The following is a 21,362-nucleotide window of genomic DNA, read 5'->3' as shown; positions in this document are numbered from 1 at the left end:
GGTCATAATATCTAACCTCGTGTGTATTGTTTATAGGATTTTTATTAGTCAAATATTTGGCCAAACTAAAGGCCAGGGCTGTTAAACGGATAATTCGGATACGGATATGCCTATATCCGTATCCGTATCCGCAATGGCCGGATTCAGATACGGATAATATCCGCTTTATTTCGGATACGGATAATATTCGCTTTTTCTCGAATACAAATGCGGATATTTCGGACGGATGTCGGATATTTTTGATGACTCTACCGTATTAACGATGATTTTCGAACAATTTTTTTATGACTAAGCTCAAATAATATTTTTATATATGTATAAAGTGTTTGAGTATTTGTACAATTATATAAAATTTATGTGAATGTATTATTTAATGCATAAACACACACTACAAGCTAAATAAAATAAAATTTTAATTACATATACTTATATATCATATAATTTAAATATCATATATGAATTTAATTTCGGATTCGAATATCACGGATTCGGATACGGATAATATCCGTTTTATTTCGGATACGAATAATATCCGCTTTTTCTCGGATACGGTTGCGGATTTTTCGGACGGATATCGGATATTTCGAATTTTTTTGACAGCCTACTAAAGGGGTCGCACTACAAAGTCCTTTAGTGTTAAACATAAAGTACCTTTAAATTTTATTCTAACCAATTAGTTTAAAAGTTGAACCAAGGAACCTGCTGATATTCATCTAAATTAAGGGGAAAAAATACATAAACAGGAATCTCCTTTCACTGTCGCCCAGTTAATCATAAGAATGCTATATACATAATGCAAGATTTATAATCTAATGTAAGGATTACCGCATGCATGTATTTGCCTACAGTGTTAAATAAAAATTTACACATATCTAATATTTTGTCTGCAGATATTAGATAGAATTATAGATGCAAATTGATCCAAACTAAAAAAAGGTGTGCACAGTGCAATTACTTAATTAAATTTGCTGAGTAAGCTATGCAGTCCATTTTGTTGTACTGCTTTATGAATTATTTAACCAATCTCGAACTTTTACATTAACTTGTGTTTTATTTTGAGTAAATTAACTTTTATTAATTCAATAAATAACATACGGCATCGAACAAACATATAATAGAATAACACGCTTGTCTTCATACTCAAAATGAAACAAATAAACGATGTTGAAATTAATGAGTATATTTATAGATCCTTATCGTTCACCATATTTTCCAAAAAATCCGTTTGAGCTAGTTATCAATCACAAATGCAATTCGCGAAAGATTTTTATCGATAAATCTAAATCAACTCTCACAAAAAGAGAGAAGAATCACACATTCTCACCAAAGAGAGAAATCAAACTATAATTATAACACAAGAGATAAATCTAAATCAACTCTCACAAAAAGAGAGAAGAATCACACACTCTCACCAAAGAGACAAATCAAACTATAATTATAACACAAGAGAAAAAATCCACTGCAAACTAAAACGATTAGATCTGCACCACGAACCTACACTTGAAGATAACCGATCTACTCACAAATCCAAAAAAACCCTCCGGAAGCGAATAAGAACGAAAATCGAAAGTTTCGGTGATAAAGATCTAAGATAACTTTGCCCAAAAAGAGAGTTTTATTCAGAAAATCAATGAAACAAGAAAGAATAACCAAAAAAACAAACAATTAAACGAAAAGATTCAGGGTTTTCCACCAGAAAATCGATGTAAGCCCCGTCAGAATGAGAAAAGAGGGAGGCGGCTAGATAGAACAGAGAAAAAAGGCCTGGGTTTTGTTATGGATTTGAGTAAATTAACTTGTTAATTGTAACAAAAGTATATACGAGTAATCCGTTATCCCATCCTCCTCGATCCCTCCCTCTCGATTATTCAAACGCTTTAATCTCTTTTCCTTTAACAAGCAGACACCAATATAAATAATATTTATAGATGCATTTACGAACATATAGATGGATCCATAAAAGAGTGTACGTCGCACATAATTTTCTCACGTCTAGTCACTACAAGTGTGTTCATATATTTCATGTTCCCCTTCCCTAAACACCTCAAATCAAAATACTCTTTCTGCTGCTTTGCATGTGTTTTGCCACTGTTCTTTCGTTAAACTGAGGTGAGTTCTAGAAGAGCTGGTCATTTAACGTGGTACGATATAGATTTCTTACCAATTGTAGTGACCATCTCATTCTCTGTTTCAGGAATTTTGGATCCTTGGCTGCTAATCATCGGAGATGTTGGCAGAAATCATTTTTAAACTTCTTGTGTACGATCCTGATCCCCCATTTTCTTCTTGTTCGAAGCGATTTATATTCTGCCTAAAGTAGGAGTACATTTTTTACGAGTCGATAATCATGTCTAATTAGTTCTGGGGTGGCAGGATGGTGCTTGGATATGCTTATCCTGCTTTTCTGTGTTTTAAAACTGTTGAGAAGAACAAAGTCAAGATCGAACAACTCCGATTTTGGTGCCAGTATTGGTAATTTTTCTTCTGCCAACTTTAGTAGTTTTTGTCACAGCCCATCTTAAACACTCTTAGTTTAGTTTAGGGAGGATTGTGATTATGGTAGTTATAGCAATTTAAGCACTATGACCCTGAATAATATTTGTATCTAGAACAGCGAAAATACTGGAATGAGTAATTTTTCCGCTGAACCACGTTGTAGTCCCTAGCTTCAGTATGTTTTAACATTGAGCAGAGAATGAGTGCCTTCAGGACATCTAAACAAATTCTTCTGCAATTTAGTCCAGCCAGTGGTGGCCGGGGACTATAATTTTATAACTCCAGTGCTAAAATATTTTTTTATGTTTGTATTATCTGGAGTTTTAAAATGTAATTATTTATCAACTTCTCACCATCAACAATGGTCTGCATAAATTTGAGACACTTATATTCAGATATCGTTCCTCCTCCCCTGGTTTCACCACTGAATTTACAAATTTACAGTCCTCTTGTTCTCCGACTGTCATAAATTAAGGATCACTTTTATAATAAATAAAGGTCATGGTTTCAGTCTAGATGTACCTTCAAAGTAAGTTGTTGCTGTTGCTAAATAATATTTCCAGTTTGGACTAGGCCACGAATTTTAATGTTTCAGGATAATTGTTGCACTGATGACAGCTCTTGAGAGGATCAGCGATATATTTCTCTCTTGGTATGCAATCTCTTGCAACCTTTCTAAGATTTATTAGTGAGATAGTCCTCAATTTCAAGTGTACAACTGAATTTAACTATTACTGTGTGCTTCAGGGTGCCCCTGTATGCAGAGATGAAACTAGCTTTATTTCTCTTCTTGCTGTATCCGAAAACAAAGGTAATACATAGATTGATCATACATATATCTACCAAGTTTGCTTTCAATAAAGTCCTAATGATCAAGTCTTAGGCCAAATGTTTCGACATATTCAGGGGACCAGGTTTGTCTATGAGACCTTATTGCGGCCGTTTGTTATGAAGCATGAAAAAGACATGGACTCGAATTTACAGGAGTTGAGATCAAGGATGTGGGATTCGGCTATTTATTGTTACCATAACTGTTCCGAGCTAGGGCAAACAATGTTTTTCGAAGTTACGGAACACCTGGCTTCTAAACAGGGAAAGTTTGGCAAAGCTGGTTCAGAGGTATATATAGTGTTTGGAAGTATGCTGTTCCTTTAAGCCAGATTTATTTTGCATATTAAAAAGAAGTTCTTCGTTTTCTCAGCACCGAATTGACTATTTCCAAATTGTGAATTGCAGAAGCGTGAGAGGAACAGATCTAAAGCAAGTCTCGCCCCTCGACTTCAGACTATTTTTTCATTCAGCCGGGGGTCTCGAAGTGGCAAAAACAGAGGCATTTGAATATTCCATCCGCACCACCTGTATATATGAACTAAACACTTTATTGTACAAGTAACCAGGAAAAAATAATAGCGGACTCGGCTATCAATCTAATCTTGACATATTGACAAGCCTGGGTTAGTAAGAAACTGAGAAACATGTTCAGGGCACTGCTCGGTGGGCGTTGGCAGGGACGGAGCCACACTTGGTGCAGTGGATACTTGCCCCCTTTCCCCAATAGTCTCTCTGGTGTTCACTACTCCCTCCATCCCATAATACTTTTACTGTCTCTCTTTATCACGCTTCCCAACACACAGTTTTGATCATTAATATCTTTAATTTCATATTATTACTAAATATAAACTTCACCGTATTAAAGTACCCATAACTACGAAACCAACAAGATTATTCATGAACATCGCTTCAATATACCTTTTAGATTAGACGTAAATTAGTAATTTGTCTCATGTTATGAACAGTCCCGACATCAAACGAGCAAAGTTTTTTTTGGCACGGAGGGAGTATTTTTTAGTATACATATTTTTTTAAGAGTAATTCACACTTTGCACCCCATAAGTTTAAGTGCTTTTTCGACTTGGTCTCAAACAAAATTTCTTGTCAATACGCACCCTACAATTTAGAAAACACTTCAATATGCCTTTTGACAATTTTCCGTCAAGTTAACTTTTATAATTAACGGTTGCAAGGGTAAAATAGTAATCTTTTAGACTTCCTTCTACTGATATTTTTCCATAAAAATAGTATAAGCATGCAACAATCTCCTCGATTTGGTGGTAAGAATGCTCATCACAAATTTCAAATTTGTGCATGTTAACGAGACTAATCCTAAATTTTACATAAGAGAAATTATAATGAAAAAATTGTCTAAACATGATAAGAAAATTCACTCATACATTTTATATCTCTTATACTTCTTGATATGTGCACAAATATCTATCTTTGCTTCAATTTCTTCTATAATTTGTGATCGTTCCAGCTCGTCTAATATGATTAGAAGAACTTCCACATGGTAGGTTTCCAGAATTTTCAGCCTTATTATGTGGATTTTCCTTCCAGTTTTGATAGTAAAAGTTGTGCCATTTTCCTTCCTGTTTCTTTTGTTCTTAAATTCAATAAGTTTTGCTCTAATTTCTCTTCTGAGTAATTGATTTTGTAAATTAGCTCTAGGCAAGAAACTTGATATTATGAAGATGTCAGATTTTGAGAATTCATGCGGATTCCCTCCAGAGATCTACAGTGAAATGCCAAATTATTTATTATTCTATTATATTAAAATAATATATTTTATAACAACATAACAAATCATACAAAAGTTCATACAATCAATCATAACCCCGGAACACAATTTTAAAAATTTATCCATATGTTCGATTTAGCCGATATTTTAATTCGGTTTTTCTAGTGTGTGCCCATGGGCCATGCTAAGCGCGGAAATTTTTACAATTAGATCATTTTGATTGGTGTGGTTGGTGTATTTGCAGGGGGTCCACCATTATTAAGAAGTAGGAGTCAATCAAAATGATTTAAATACAAAAATTTCCGCGCTTAGCATGTGCCCATGGGCACACCATAGAAAAACCGATTTTAATTAACATGGTCGAATATGCTATAAAATTCGCACGTCTCGGGTGTGAATAATTTATGCGGAGAAATAAAGGGATTGGGTGGGTGAGACTTGAGAGACGCAGGCAATTCACCCAAAAACATTAGCCTCCTAAATCTCCATCTCAACCTTTGACTCCCACACTCATCCCATGGCCTCCTCTTGCATAGCAGCTGCTGCAATCGTCTCTGCTGGTTCAAACCCTAAAGCCCTTGTCAACATTTCCCCCAAAACTAAACTAACCCCCTTTTCTCACACCTCCTTTACTCGCCTGAACACATCATTTCACCCCCTTTCCGTTTCCTCAGCTCCTTCCTTGTCCCGCCGTAGCTTTGTCGTCAAGGCGGTAAGTATATCCGTCAATTCATTTACAGTTAAAGCGCGATAAATAAATACTACCCCCGTTTCTAATTTGACTTTTTTCGGGTCAAATTGACCAAATTTTGACTGAATTTTATGTAGTATTCAGTCGCTTATGTTTGCAGTTTGCTAATTTCAGTTTGTTATGTTTGTCCAGAGTGAACTTCCCTTGGTTGGAAATGTTGCTCCAGATTTCGAAGCGGAAGCCGTGTTTGATCAAGAATTTATCAATGTGGGTAGTTGCTGCGTTTCATTTCTCTTGCTTTAGTTGCTCTTTTGGTTTTATTCAACTTTGAATTATGACTCGTTTGGTTAATTAAAGGCTACAGTTGTTTTGCGGAATTTTAATTTTCTGAGTTTAATCGTATACAATCTGATTTAAAAGGACTCTATTGTCCTCTGCACTGGTAATATGATTCATTTCCGTGAGACTAATTTATGAAATAGTGGGCGGTAGTTGTGATCACTAAAAATGAACTAAGAAGTACTTTAGACTTGTTCGAGAGATATTTAGAAGTGATTGGCTGCGATACGGGAGTTCAAATCATATACAGTGACAGCATTATAGTACTTGCAATCAAACATAGCCCAAGTGTTTATTTGTTTAGAGGGTATAAATGTAGGAAATTCCTTTTCCTTTTTCTTTATGGATTTATTTGCATTAATTAGCAAGTAATGTTTAGTTGATTAGATCCGAGTTTGACTACTTTTGAGATGCAACATCTAGGCCACAAAATAGATATGTAATTAAGACTTCATGCAACGTTTTCCACCTCCTTTGTTCTATTCAATATTTGAACGTTATGAAGTTTTCTGTTGAACTTGGATGAATTAACACATTTACTGAAATTATGAGCTTGTGCTTTCAGGTCAAACTGTCTGATTACATTGGAAAGAAATATGTAATTCTCTTTTTCTATCCCTTGGACTTTACCTTTGTTTGTCCAACAGGTAACTTTAAATTGTCATTCACAAAATAAATACTGAGAAATAGTTGTATTTGTAATAATCCTCATGTTCTTGTTGTTTACTCTGCAGAGATTACTGCATTCAGTGACCGTCATGCTGAGTTTGACAAGATCAACACCGAGATCTTGGGTGTTTCCGTAGACAGTGTGGTGCGTGTTTCCGTTTTCACCTTATATACTTAATTTTTTTCGGCTCCGCTGTTCTATGGCTACAACTGGTCTTAAGCAGGGGCGGAGCTGCAGCTGGACTCGGGTGGGCTGAAGCCCGGGTGTAATTCTGAAAACAAGTTTTTTTACCATTAATGATGTTTGCTCTGATGACGTTAGCCCTGTTTATATTTGAGGAAAGCCCTTAACAATTTGGACTTTTCATAACATTTGGGCCAATATTTGCACACGTATAAGCCACAAGTCCAAATCTTTTGTTTTATAATCCAGTAAATTTGATAATCCTTTTTATTATACAACAAAACACTGGGCACATTTGCAAAACAAGAAAACTTTGAACCTTTAGCACGTGAACAAAATTAACTTAAAATACAATTTACTTGAGTATAAAATTTAAATATAATTTTTTATTAATTATTTTGTTAACTAGAATGAAATCTTGTAGCATTTATATCGGTGATTGTTCATAATATGTTATTATATATATCAGTAGAAAAAAAAAGTGTACACATAATGTATGTTTAAAATTTTATGCAACAAAATTTAAAGCATATTGGCCTGGAGTTATTTTTAGCCCGGGTGAAGTGAAAATCCTGGATCCGCCCCTGGTCTTAAGCTTCTCTTAATTATCTTGGGGATATTATTGTGAAAATGTAAAACCGTACAAGAAGTTGACTTGTTGCTTTAATATCTGGCTGAATAGCTTATTTAATTCGATTCATTTGTCTGAGATCTTAAGTATAGTTGGGCAAAGTAATATTTTAAATAATCTATCACATATGGTATGCGATGTGCTGTTCCAAATATTGATGTGATCATCATTTTTAGTTGCATATCAGGTTATTATATTTTCCGGTAAATATATGTGGGTGAGGGTGTATAATTGTTTAGGGATTTAGGTGGTTACACTTTCAGTTTTTTTGTGCTTCATACCCCATAGTCCAAGTCTTTAGTATTATATATTGTTTATGTGCTTAATAACTTTTGATATATTTATAAATTTCAAATAATTAAAAGTTGCTATATATTCTGTAGTTCTCCCACCTTGCATGGGTCCAAACTGATAGAAAATCTGGCGGACTGGGAGATCTGAACTATCCATTGGTTTCTGATGTTACCAAATCCATTTCTAAAAAGTTTGGGGTGTTGATTCCGGATCAGGTATACCTCTTGTTTTATACTTGGGTATACTGTAACACCTTGGTCAAATATTTTGACAAACCAAGGCTTATGTCTCCTTGTTGCAGGGAGTTGCCTTAAGAGGACTTTTCATTATTGACAAGGAAGGCGTCATTCAGCACTCAACAATTAACAATCTTGCTATTGGGCGAAGTGTTGATGAGACATTGAGAACTCTCCAGGTAAATTTTTAAAATAAGCTGACAAAGAGATTATGAATTGAAGTTTTAGAGTTAATCCCTCAACATATCATCCTCACAAATTAGTAGTAACATCTGAATCTTAAATAAGATGTATTATGATTGCCATTTCAGGCATTGCAATTTGTCCAAGAGAACCCTGATGAAGTATGCCCAGCTGGATGGAAACCTGGGGAGAAGACCATGAAGCCAGACCCTAAACTCAGCAAGGAGTTCTTTGCAGCAATATAAAGGCAATACTTCTTTTTGCTGGTATATGACAATGTTTATAGAGGTTGTGGAGCGTTACGTTCCCATGTAGCTTATATCGTGACCTACTTTTTGAGCTCCTTAAAAAGTTGTTCCAATAAAATTCCGAGCTTAAGATTTTTTACTCTCAATTTTTTTTGACAACTTAAATATGCACTCATTAACAGCATTTGTTGTTGCTTTTTAGTTGTTCATAATCATAAGAGTCCTATTGATTCATTAGGCAACTATTGGTTAGATGCAACCACATTACTCATTAAGAGGGTCTAGACTCTCGCGGAGCCAGAGCAGCAACTCCTGATTTATCAGTTAAGCTCTAATGAATAACATTACGGGGAAGCTAGACTGTACTACACCTGAGATTTAATGCTTGAACGGAGAAATTGAATAAATATAACTCAGAGGTTATATATGACTTCAATTTCAGAAAAAATGGATTGTGCAGTAGAAATTCGTTCTTGAGGTATTCTATTGACCATCACCAAACTAGTGTGCGGCATGGATGACAAAGCATGAATTGCTGAGTTAAGTTTACAGAGAACGTTTCAAAGCTTATCATACTAAAGAGTAAAGACAAGTTGAATAAAACAGACCTAAATAGCTTTTGTCTAAAGTTAGTACTATATGATCTGAACTTATGAGTTATGGACCCTGCATCTATGAAAAATAATAGTAGTAAAGTTTTTCACCTGCTCCATTAGTCTATACTAGTATCATTAAAGATGTAGTCAGACCCACGTAGTTAATTCACTGGTATACTCACTCTTCTTTTCCCCAGATTCCCAAGAAATGTATCCGTTAGTAGTACAAATTCTACCAGCAAACTTGTAATTAACTCACCTCTCTAGTATGTCATTTATATGCTACCTACCATCCAAACATCTCACCGTCTCATTCAAGTCTCTTCTCTATCAACTACAGTCTACACCTCTATACTCTATTTCCCCTTCGATGTAACACGGCTCTAGTGACTCTTAAACTTAAGTAGAGGATGACTGAACCAAGTATGCTCGCGAAAGCTCTAATAGCGGTGTTCCTAGTCTCGCTGTTGGCTCTTTTAGCTGAGATTCTCTTTGTAGTATGGCGACGCAGAGTTTCACATCAGCAAGACTTGTCACTTACTGCCTCTGATCATGATCATGGAGGCACAATATTCTGTTGCTCGAAAACTCAGTCCAGGGTTGAGCCAATCACTGGCGGTTCAGATGAGGCATACGAGGTACAGGATGATTCTGTCGATGCGCTCAAGTTAAGAGATATGTCGAGGCTTTTGTTTACCATCAGGGAGGAGGAAGAGGAGGGGAAGGAAGACCTGGAATCCCAGAAGTCGGTTTCTTCTGCTACCAGCATATGTGAAAGGAAATATCTAAGCAACGGCTTTGAAGGAACCGCGACATTATCAGAGCTGGTATTGACAATTGATGACGAGAACGATGATAACTTTTCAACACCTTGTGCCTCACCTTCCTATTTCAGTCCCTTCGCTTCTCCGTCACACTCCGGTCACAGCTAGCTTACACTGATGCTGTTGGAGATTTGTGCAGTGTTGAAAATGCAGGAGTTAAGTTTTCGATACCTAATGGTAGCTTAGTTCTTGACGGTTTTTTTTATATCTTTTCAACTACAATTTGTGCAAAGTACTGTGTTTTTTCAAGTTCTCATTTTATATTTGTCTGTACAGTGTTGATTATTCTGACTAATTTTAAGGATCCGGTACTTGTGGATTGAGACAAAAAATGCAGTTAAAGGCAGTCTTCATTCATTATTAACTTCAGGCTTCTAATATAAAATGTAAATTTTCTGTTATACCACAAAGCCTTGTAACATGGTGTAGCAAAGTTGGAACACATCTTGCTTACATTCTTACAGATACTTCCCCACAATAATAGATCTGAAGTTCAAGCATCAACGAGGGAACACGGGGCAGACCTGCTTCCCCGCAAAGTAAAACTCTCTCCCACAAGATCGAAAGTTCAAACGACAGCCCAGGGAACTCGTGAGAGAACTGCTTTATAACTAGGGCTGTTAACGAATTGAGTTGCTGTTGATTCGACTTAATTATGTAAAAACTCGGCTCGGCTCGGCTCGTTAACAAACTCAAGTCAGGTTCAGCTTTTTAAACTTAACGAGTCGAACTGAGCTTTTTACCTGTCCGATGTGACTCAACTTGTTTTCTGCTCGAACTCATGTTCGGCTTTTTAAAGGACTCGGTAAGAGAGAACATAAAAAATTAGTAACCAGTTATACCAGGACTTAATGTAAGAATCAGAACAGCTCAGTCAAGTGATAGCTCTGAGTTCATTTTTTACTTTTTTTCATTCTCAACTTTATAATTTAGTTATGTTTTAAGTGTGTACTATTTAGATAAAATCAAAGATTGATATTAGGAAAGAGTTAAATTGATCGACCTACTTAGTTTTGACTTGACTCGATATCGACTGGACTTGGTTCATAAATAACTAGCTCAGAACTCAGATTCGAACAAAAAAATCAATAAAATAATTGAGTTTGGCTCGACCCAAAACTTAGACTCTAATATATTCGTTTACAACCATTTATAACGAAGGAAATTTAAAACATAACGTTCAAGTGAATGTAGCAACTCATCAATATATGTGTCTGCTGTATAATATTGTTATGATAGCTAGTGATGCTATCTTTGGGCCGTTTGAGTGGGCTTAAAATAAGTGCTTTTTGCTTAAAATAAAAAAGTGGAGTAGAAGTTAGAAGCAAATTAAGACTTATAAGTGATTAAAGTGTTTAGGAAATAAGTAGAAGTCCTGAAACAAAAGCTAGCATTCCTAGCTTTTTATAAGTGATTCTTGACTTTTTACACAAACGGTACAAATAAGTGCTTCTAACTTATAAACTCGGAAGCTGGACTTTTAAGTCGTACACAAACACCCACATTATATTGTCATGATATTTAGTAATTTTCAAAATGTTAATTCACTAACACAAAAGTTGGTATAATTTAAGATATATAAGATTAGTTCAATATATGTCACATCATCCCCTGCTTAAAATATATACGACTTCTTCATTTTATGCAAATGTATACTCTCCCACTATTTTATAATAGTGAAATATTATTTATTGAATCATATTAAAAAATCATAGTCAATTTTGTTGAAACACGATCTATTGAGGGTGATTTGATTCACGGTGATTTGATTCACGGAGTGTTACATGTTAAAATTGTATTTGTTTGTGATATCAATTATGGTATCATCTATTTGGTTGAGTCTTGAAACAAATATTTAATTCCGAATTTATTAAACAAATAATTCAATGTCCAACAATGAGATTCATAATATCTAAGCAGGCTGTCCTGCGAAACCCCATTGCAGGTCATACAAATCTCCCACTACAGGGCAAAACTCACCGCTTCCAAACAAAATCGCACCTCTGACTCTCGAAATAGCCAGAAACTCCCCCCTTAGAATCCAAAGGAACCTTCAAATCGCAATCAATTCCAGGCTTATACTTGGGAGTCGTAAATAACAACATCTTTAATCTAACTTCAAGATATAGCTTAATATTAATCGAAAAATTCTCCAGCTGCCTCTCCATATCAAATTTCGACCAGTCTTCCCCTTGTAACACCACTAAACTCTGTCCATCAAAAACCGGATTCAAATACTCAGTCTCTTTATGTCCAAGATAAAATCCAGGAACACTAGTCGTACCGAATATCTGCCCTGCATACAAGGCCTGTACCTCAATCTGATCATAGTAAATTCCAATACGTCTGTTAGAGTTTCGAATTGTCATGTTCAATGCAAGGTGGTAGTAGAGTGTGTCATTTGTGAATGGCCTATCGAAGCGAGTGAGAGAGGCATCATTGACATGGAAGGTGACTGGATTTGGTCGAAAAAGGAGCCAGAAGATCAGGACAGCAAGGCCAACAACGACGACGAGGGCGCAGAGGATTTGAAAGATGAGGCTGAAAATGCAGCAGAAACAGCAGTTGAAGAAGCTGCAAGAATCAGTGCTGTTGTTGTAGCCTGGACTATGGAAGGCCCTCTCAGGGGCTGCTTGTGGCAGTGCTGCTTTCATTGGAAATGATCTGTGTGCTTATGAATGCAATGTGACTAGTTATAAAGTAGAATTTGGATGCAAGGATTGGATCAGTATATATATATATCATAATACTTATTTGTACTAAATGAATAAATTGTGCCGTTTGTCTTATCTTGGGATAAAAAATAGATAAAGGAATATGAATCAAGATAAATACCGAATCAAAATTGCTTTGAGTATCTGTCTGACAGGTATGGGCTGTAAAACCACAAAATTTATGTAGGATCTTTCAGGAAAACAAATTTTCTTTAATAAAAAATTTGTTAAAATACTAAATGTAGAATAATTGGTCAGTTAATATGATAAGCTTGACATTCGGATTCGACTCGTAAAATCTCAATTTTCTCACATTTAATTATAAATATGGATGCGAATAGTAATTCATTTCTTATCTCATATTTGGATATTGATTGAATATTGACAGGTAAATAAATTAGGATTCTCATGAAAAGTGAATACTATTTAATATCAATAGATCTTATTAGTTTCTCAAATCTTTGCTAGGATACTTATATAATATTCCAATAGAATTCTAAAGATAATATTATATATATTTAATTAATCTGACTGCCAAAAAAATTTATGTTAAAAAACATATTTTCAAAGCATTTTTTTAACATAAATTTTTTGACAGTCAGATTGATTAAATATATATCCTATCATATCATTCCGCTTGAATTATGTGTACCGGCCATTTTTTTTCACACTTCATTTCCCACACGCGTCATTAAATTCTGATTATATAAAATTGAGATTTTAAAATGACACATAATATTATGTCATTTCAAATTCAATAAAATATATATTTTCAAACACAATCTGATATTAATCTTTCAAGAAAGAGGTTAGTATTCTTTTATTTTAAGAGAAAGGTTAGTATTTTTTTTCTAATATTTCAAAACCTCGTATAGACTAAGACCCGATATAATAGATATTAACTAATACAATATCTATATAATATACATAGATGATAGATCTATAATTGATATATTTATATATCTCAAAAGATATTTATATATATTTCTCGGTCATCACATATTTATATATCTCAAAAGATGAATATTCAAGAATTTTATTACTATTTCAGATTTTATAAATGATCTTCATTTCAGCTTTTTATCCTTTATTTTTATATATTTGATCAATTGAATATAATCTATACTTATAATTTTTTAAAATACTTTAATCCCGTAACGAAAAATTCTTATGTGGCATTGGCTAGCGCCTAGCAGTATAAATCTAAAGAAAGAGTAACCAGAACGCTTTTATTTTCAATTAGTTTGTAAAGAAATAGTAATTGGAATTAGGGCTGTTCACGAACCGAACCGAGTCGAGTTTTGACCGAGTCGAGCCGAGCTTTAAATTTTTTTCTATCGAACCGAGCCGAGCCGAGCTTTCTTATCGAACAAAAAAGTGTGTTCGAGCTCGAGCTCGATAACTAACGAGCCGAACACGAGCTTGTTCACGAACAAATACGAGCCGAGTCGAGTCGAGCCGAGCCGAGCCGAGCCAGAGAAAAATAAGACCAAACCGCTACATTACTCTTAAAATAGCAAGCTAAATAAAATTTTTAGTATGTTTTGATGGTACCATATTATAGTTGATATTCTCATGATCGATTTGATATATTATATGTTGAATTCGGCGTTCAATAACATATATATATTACGAAATTATTATGAAAATATTGCTTTTTATCGAGCTTTAACGAGCCGAGCTCGAGCCGAACGAGCTTGAGCCGAGCTCGAGCCGAACATACTAAAAGCTCGGCTCGAGCTCGTTTTCTTAACGAACAATTTTTTGTGTTCGAGCTCGAGCTCGTTAACTTAACGAGCCGAGCCGAACGAGCTCTTAACGAGCCGAGCTCGAGCTTGTTCGCGAACAGCTCGGTTCGTTAAACAGCTCTAATTGGAATGGTTGATTGATGTGCCCATTTAACAATCGCTTATATTCGTTCCTCAAATGCAAATGTATTGTGCGATTGAAAATCATAACAGAATTACAAAAGATGAGCTGTGAGGCCCAGTTTTAAACTACACCCAAATTTAAACTATGTGACTCAACTAAACGAATTACTTAATAATTCACGATTTGTCCCAATAAGTTATCAATAGTCCATTTTCCAAAATTACGGTATATTGAAAATTTTAAAAATCCAAAAACTATATTTATGCTTATATATAGTATTTGTTGATAATTCTATGTGATGCAAAATTAAATTAGAAACTAGCATAATAGCCCGTGCAAGGCACGGGTATTTCTAGATTTCAATTTTTAAAAATAAAAAAATCGCTTAAAATCTTTTGCTTAACCGTATCTATGTTGTAAAATAATTAAATGCATAAATACATTTTAAAGAAGCTGTCATTTTTTGTAATCCATGCAAAGCACGCAGCACCATAATACTCTAACCATGTAAAATTATATGTAAAAATGCAGTATAAGATGTAATATAGGTTGAGGCCTGCAGTTGAAGGAGACCATTGTACACATGCCTTGTTTTTACAAAAAACATGTGGATTACAAAGTTTAAGTTTCATCTTTTTTAGCAGCTCGGTCTTTGAGCTACAGCCAAGGGTAGAGACCATGGTATTCACTTTCCTTGCTTCCATTAAATTCCCGAAAGTTTTGGCAGGCACCTTGAAAGCATCATCGACCTTCTCCCCGACTGCCAAGAGCCTTTCGCCTGACTGCTAGTACCGGCCCTACGAAGCCTCCATTGGGTCTAATATCACCTCCATATACCAAACTGATTGAAGCTCTTGTGTGAGGTTTAAGCCGCGTAAGAATTGACTAAGTTAAAACAAATGACTTTTTCCCCTCAGCAACAACTCTCCTCGATTCTTTTCAAAGCTAGCTATGACAAAACCATTGCCACATAGAGGCACAAATCACCTTAGTAGGTTCAAATAAGCTGGGAAAAAATTCTAATAACAATTAGTGTAAAGTGCACTAAATAACCAAAAGTAATATATGGGAAATTGATAGACAAGATGAGTAATAGGTGTAAAATAAATCCTGACTGGACATTTTAATTTTTGTGTCCACTGTCACCACACCACAAAAGAATATATAATATAATTTAATTTCCTGTCCTCAGAAAATCTTGTATTCACACAAAAAAGTACCTGATCTTGAATTGCAACTGCTTGAGTAGATTGATAAAAATTCTTTGATGTAAAATGAGGTACCTGCCCACGTAAAAATTATAGGCCAAATAAAGACTAATGTGTATCTGTATCTTTCGGAAAACAAAGCACTTCTCAGGCTCATGCATTATATCTGAAAAACTAAACCCCATGTGACTATATTTTGCACAACTTATTTGCAAACTTTTTTTGGAGGATTCCAAGCCAACTTGTAAAAGACATCACAAAGAAAGAACATAAGTGCACACCGTACATATTAGGACAACTAATTAGCAAAAGAAAGGCCTAAATGCTCATCAAAAAAGTGTTTTCTCATACCTTGACAGTCATTGCCTTGTTCAGAGTGCACAAATCCAACTCTATGACATTCTTTTTTTTTTTTGCTAATTGATTACACACGCACACGTGGGGAATCGAACTCCCGACCTCCGGCAAGGGGGTACAAGAGCTCTACCACCACACCAACACCTTGTTGGCTAACTCTATGACATTCTTCATTTCATTAGTTGTGTACAATAGTTGAGTGGGATAACCCATAACCCTATTTAACTTCAACTTGAAGGTCAATGGCTCACGAAAATGTATGTTGATTTTCCCCACAAATCGATTGAAGTTTAAGACAACATGAAATAAATGGCCAACTGCAAGCAGAATCAAATATGCCTTTCATACAATGTTAACCAGGAACTTGCAATATTATAAATATCTTAGATTAGGTCACCAATACTAATAGAATATGAAGAAATTAGTAAAATACAGCAGAACATTGTTTCAAAGACAAGAAACTTTTAAAGATCCCCATTTTAAAATGTTTTATCCTGAGAAAATGTTTGATAAAAACAATAACAGGGTGAATTAGAATGCCATTTATACTAAACTATTGTTCTATTAATGTGATATGTTGGATCCAGTACTCTTAAATAATTACAGTAATGTAAGAACTAATTTCCGGTAACATTTTGTCGCATACCCTTAAACTCAGGCCATGTTCGTTCTTTAAACAATTCCATTTGCTGTTGATCTCCGACTCTATCCATTTTCCAGGTGGAATGTAACTAAATAGTCCTGCAATATTGTCCGTTTTTAGTAATAATTCTCAGAAGCAGTAGTAATGATACTTCATATCTTGCACTGAATGCAGCTACCTTGAACTTATAAGCTACAACACTATCTCTGTGATTCTATCTCACATAACAAAGTAAGCAAGCACGCCTAATTTAATATGCACAGCACTTGAGTGTGTAGAATCTACGAGATTCTTGGCGTTGAATATAAAGGTGGTCTAAAATTCAACCAATTTTTTTATTATATCACCGAGGAAGTAGACATACTAAGAAGGGTGCTAATGGGTCTGTTACTTAAAGTAGTTCACATCCCTGTCCGCCTGTTTGGTACTGCTCAATAATTATAGCCGAATATACCTCTTTTTCCAACTCTTTTTAGCTAATGCTAACATTTATTTTCTGGACAAAGAACTCTTTAAATTTTAGTTCAGAATTTTAAGGTCAAAATTAACTTTTCCTTGGAGATGGATTAGATCTTTTCAACCTTTACATTAGTGGAGAGATGGAGACTGACCGTGAAGCCAGGTTTGAACATCTAGAGGGTAGCAGCATATCCAGCTTGCCACTCAGCAAGACCTCCTGCCATAAGCATTGTTTTGCAGGTTTCTTGGCCACTTTTTAAGCATCCGGGATGAAGATGGTCTCGAACAAATTCATATGTCAATTAATAGACACCATAAGAGGGAGCTAGTGCAGCGATAAAAATATGAACTACACACTGTGTTGTTTCCTGCATAGCAATACACTACCGCACTTAGACTTACATTAAACGGACATAACTTGTAACCTACCTACCACATCCTGAAATTTAATTCGAAATAATGACCTAGACTCTAATCGACAATCATGATAAAATAACATCTACAAAGCCAAGTGCAGCAAGCATGTGACTGCGAAAAACACAAACCACCTCAGGAATGAATAAGCTCAGTATCAAAAGCGTGCACATCTAAAAGACCCAGACTAAACTTATTCGGATCATCGCCTCCATTCTCCTCTGACCTCTTGCATTTCCGGATTTCCCGACAGAGTCAACGGGTCCGCAAACAAATCACTGCTTCCACTAAAAGTCCTCTGCGAATTCCAATACATTCTTGATCCCTAACCTCCAGAATCCATAATCCTAAGCAAATGACATTTTAGCTTCTAGACCTCGCAATTGCATGTGTGAACCAAATAACAATGATCCATTGGTTGCGAATCACCATAAAAAATACGATGGTGTGATATTACATGATATGTAAGAACTCATTCCTATACTACTTTATATCGTATCATGTGATATGGAGTTTAAAGAAGTGGCTCACCTGATTTATTTGCAAGGTCGGTGAGTCCTTGATCAATGTTACCTATCAATAAAAAAAATCAACAATTGCATATATTATATCATTTATGAAATAAGTTATATTGAAACACAAATACAATTTATATGGCATTTATTATAACAAATAAAGGGTGACAAACGAGAGGGGCCAGAAAGCCACACTTCCTGGCCTGTATTATATACACTTCAACTAACTACTTAACTTTCAAAGTGCTAAAAGCAAGTCAAAAAAACACCAAGGGGAAACACTCATGCCAATTATTTAGTTATCTAATTATATATAGTGAAAGATCTGCCCACTAAATTGCACATAGCTGGAGTTTAAGCACACAAATATTGCATAATAAGACACAAAGTCTGCTACTTTGTAATATATAATATCTAGCAAAGTTTTCACCAATTATAATTTATTTATTTTTAATATGACAAACTGTGATTAACAAATTATTTGTCGACATCATGCAATTTATAGAGAAAACATTAAGCCAAATCATGCTCCTTGATTCTTGTGAATTAAGTGATAAAGACCTAAATTTTAAAATAGGCATTCATTAATCTGTGCGATACAAAGATTTTACGGTTCTTCTCTATCAATTCACACTACGATCATGATTAACCTTAAATGAGATCTTTTCAAATCAAGCAAAAGAATATCGAAAACCTGTACTTTTTTATAGAAAAGAAACTTAGTAAAATTCTAGGTATGTAGCCATTTAGATCTCCACTGCTACAGAGTGGTTATTTGTTGCCGAAGAAGATACGGTGTCAATAAGGCACAACATCAAAAACCCGTGAGCCCTGTTTTTTGGGATGTGTTTATACTTTATTCTAAAACTATATCATACAGAGTGATGACCGGTTCGACTTTCCCTCATTGCACAGCTTCTTCACCATCAAGATATCCATATTTTTATTTCCGAGAGTTTATAATTCCTGAATATTACCACAGCTTCCGTTATCTCATTCTCAAGCATTAACAATAAACTTAAATTATATATACAATGGTCCACAGGACCGGAACCGAGTATTTTCTTTGTAGGCGTCCATTACTCTATTTCACGAGAGACCATGTATACTGATTTCACATGCATACTATTTCCTATTGTATGAGATCATTTAGTAGCCGACAGACCATCAAGATTGAGGACACGATGAACTCAACTATTTAATTACAAATTAACAAAATTACTTTATAAATGTACCAATACTTGTTTGTCTCTAAAAACTTAAAAAAGGCTGCCAAAATTGAACATGTTATCCATGACCTTGATATAACTGATTTGGCACAATATTAATACAATCCATCAATTAGGTAAAGTAGAAACTTACAAACCTGAATTGGAAATAGTGATCAAAATTATCAGACCGACAATACTCTTCCTCCCTAACCAAAGCACCGGCTCAAGAGTTTTGATACACGCCAATCGCAGACCTAGAGATCATCATTGGGATTTTCTATAAAAACAGAATCCGATAGGATTGATATTTTAGGTGCTAATACAAGCACCAGAGACTACCTCGTATAGTATAAACCCTTGAACTCAAGAATAAAGCGAAAGCTAAGAACTTGTTATTCTGTTTTGAAATCAACCGCCCAATTTGAGGTGGAATTGGTCCTGTCAACTTGTTGTTATGCAGATCCCAGCAAGTTTCATAGAAGGAATTAAAAAAAGAGATTGCTAACAATTTTGAATAATATTTTGCCAGAAGCTAGGGGTGCACACGGTTCGGGTTGGGCGGGTTAAAGAAATTTAACGACCCAACCCAATTAAATCGGGTTTTCAAATTGTCAACCGAAACCATAAAAATTAAATTCATAACCCAAACTTACAAGAGCTGGAAGATGATAATCCTCCATTACACTATATACGAGTGTTGATTCTTTTTATATTAGTGGCAATACAAGTATCAATTGGCTTTTGCCGTGAGTGGTACGTTTTCCCATGCGTCAAAAACAGAATATAGTAATATAGCAAAACCCTTTTCATAAACAATAGAGAATATATGGAAAGAAGTCAGCAAAGACCGAAGGAAAATGGGAAAAATGTGGGGAACTTACAGCCTTGTAAGATCCAACAAATTGGTGACTGCAGTAGGAAAAGGCCCAACAATAGAGACTGCATAAACTTCCCTAAAATTGAACAAACTCAATATCAAAATCTCTTCATGTTCATCGCATAGAGAAACACATATCCATGGGCTTCCATTCAGCATTAAAAGTAAAAAATTGCACTCACAATGCAGTAACTACTCTGTAATCACCCTGAGTAGTACAAGTGACACCAGACCAAGGAGGTAAACCCCCATCCCCACAAGGATCATCTCCGACCCAGGAATACACCACCCTCCACCCAAGAGATGCTTTAATTTCATTAAGAGCTTTCACTGCATTCACAAAATGCACGAATTAAACAAAGCACAAAAAAAACTAATAAAACCATACTCACCTATTATGATATACACGCGATGTATTAACTATCAAAAACGAATACCAAATGATGCACAACTCCCAGTAGTGCTCAATTACAAACAGATCAAGCAAAATTTATAGCAAACTAAACTCGTATAACTACGAAAAAAGTCAAATAGCACTAATTCTATAGAAGCTGCAAACACAGAATTAAACCTAGTATTAATAATTTAAAAAAAAAAAAAGCAAAACCTAATTTAAGCCTATAAATAAGAAACACGCGATTCGTATTACAAAGCAGCACAAATTACACAGTCCGGGGAAAAGTAATGATGATAATTTAAATATAAGCAGGCAGTGTAAAGTAAAGAGAGCAAATGAGTAGCAGATCGAATCGAGAGAAACAGAAATTACCATCACGCTTGATCGTTTTGCAGAGAGCGACATTGAAAAGCAAAGCGAGCATAAGAATCAACTGAAATGCATATTTCACTCCCATACTTGAAACACAGATCACTCCCCCTTGTGTATTATTTGTGTGTATAAAATATAATCGGCGTTAAGTTCATGCCAATTTGAAGCCTAGATTGTCAACTATGGTGGTGCGGTAGTTTATAGATCTCCCGCGTCGGTGAATTTGTTGGCGACGAGGATTGAGCGGAAGATTGTTTGGAGCAAATATTTGCAATTCGACTGAAACTTAGGTTCGAACTGAAAATATGGTTTCGAGTACTGTATTTGCTCAAGAGTTAGATTTGGAATTGAGGCTCG

The 21,362-nt window shown here is 35.1% G+C and overlaps 4 protein-coding genes across 22 annotated transcripts; 2 read left to right on the top strand and 2 right to left on the bottom strand.

The window, feature by feature from the left end:
* The first annotated feature begins 1,893 nt into the window (after nt 1-1,893).
* On the top strand, nt 1,894-5,051 carry LOC108222068 (HVA22-like protein j). The gene is made up of 7 exons (XM_017395955.2): nt 1,894-2,109; nt 2,195-2,259; nt 2,374-2,472; nt 3,092-3,148; nt 3,244-3,307; nt 3,403-3,615; nt 3,733-5,051. The coding sequence occupies exons 2-7, from the start codon at nt 2,228-2,230 to the stop codon at nt 3,832-3,834; spliced, it is 567 nt and encodes a 188-aa protein (XP_017251444.1). The 5' UTR covers nt 1,894-2,109; nt 2,195-2,227; the 3' UTR covers nt 3,835-5,051.
* A 405-nt stretch (nt 5,052-5,456) lies between these two features.
* On the top strand, nt 5,457-8,692 carry LOC108224024 (2-Cys peroxiredoxin BAS1, chloroplastic). The gene is made up of 7 exons (XM_017398544.2): nt 5,457-5,783; nt 5,955-6,029; nt 6,667-6,748; nt 6,836-6,915; nt 7,969-8,094; nt 8,181-8,294; nt 8,427-8,692. Exons 1-7 carry the CDS (start codon nt 5,589-5,591, stop codon nt 8,541-8,543), a joined length of 789 nt encoding a protein of 262 aa, XP_017254033.1. The 5' UTR covers nt 5,457-5,588; the 3' UTR covers nt 8,544-8,692.
* Nucleotides 8,693-11,942: 3,250 nt separating this feature from the next.
* LOC108221291 (NDR1/HIN1-like protein 3) lies at nt 11,943-12,335 on the bottom strand. Its single transcript, XM_017395179.2, has one exon. The coding sequence runs from the start codon at nt 12,333-12,335 to the stop codon at nt 11,943-11,945; it is 393 nt and encodes a 130-aa protein (XP_017250668.2).
* A 2,711-nt stretch (nt 12,336-15,046) lies between these two features.
* Nucleotides 15,047-21,359, bottom strand: LOC108221926 (uncharacterized). Of its 19 annotated transcripts, none has more exons than XR_010291730.1 (11): nt 21,006-21,349; nt 20,419-20,566; nt 20,241-20,312; nt 19,699-19,797; nt 19,515-19,613; nt 17,765-18,206; nt 17,372-17,587; nt 16,764-16,858; nt 16,112-16,434; nt 15,773-15,835; nt 15,047-15,558 (listed from the first exon to the last, which is right to left on the bottom strand). XR_010291730.1 is itself a non-coding variant. In XM_064092780.1 (8 exons), the coding sequence occupies exons 3-8, from the start codon at nt 20,302-20,304 to the stop codon at nt 15,536-15,538; spliced, it is 399 nt and encodes a 132-aa protein (XP_063948850.1). In that variant the 5' UTR covers nt 20,305-20,312; nt 20,419-20,566; nt 21,006-21,359; the 3' UTR covers nt 15,047-15,535. The 19 variants fall into 19 exon arrangements, 4 of the variants coding, with proteins under 4 accessions (XP_063948850.1, XP_063948852.1, XP_063948851.1 ...); XR_010291729.1 differs by having other exon boundaries at nt 17,768-18,206; XR_010291726.1 differs by having other exon boundaries at nt 17,372-17,980; nt 18,165-18,206.
* Between the last annotated feature and the right edge of the window lie 3 nt (nt 21,360-21,362).

The sequence above is a fragment of the Daucus carota genome, chromosome 5, assembly GCF_001625215.2.
Source record: "Daucus carota subsp. sativus chromosome 5, DH1 v3.0, whole genome shotgun sequence".
Taxonomy (NCBI): Eukaryota; Viridiplantae; Streptophyta; class Magnoliopsida; order Apiales; family Apiaceae; genus Daucus; species Daucus carota.
Note: the sequence above shows the minus strand (reverse complement) of the source record. Positions and strands in the feature narration are given on the sequence as shown.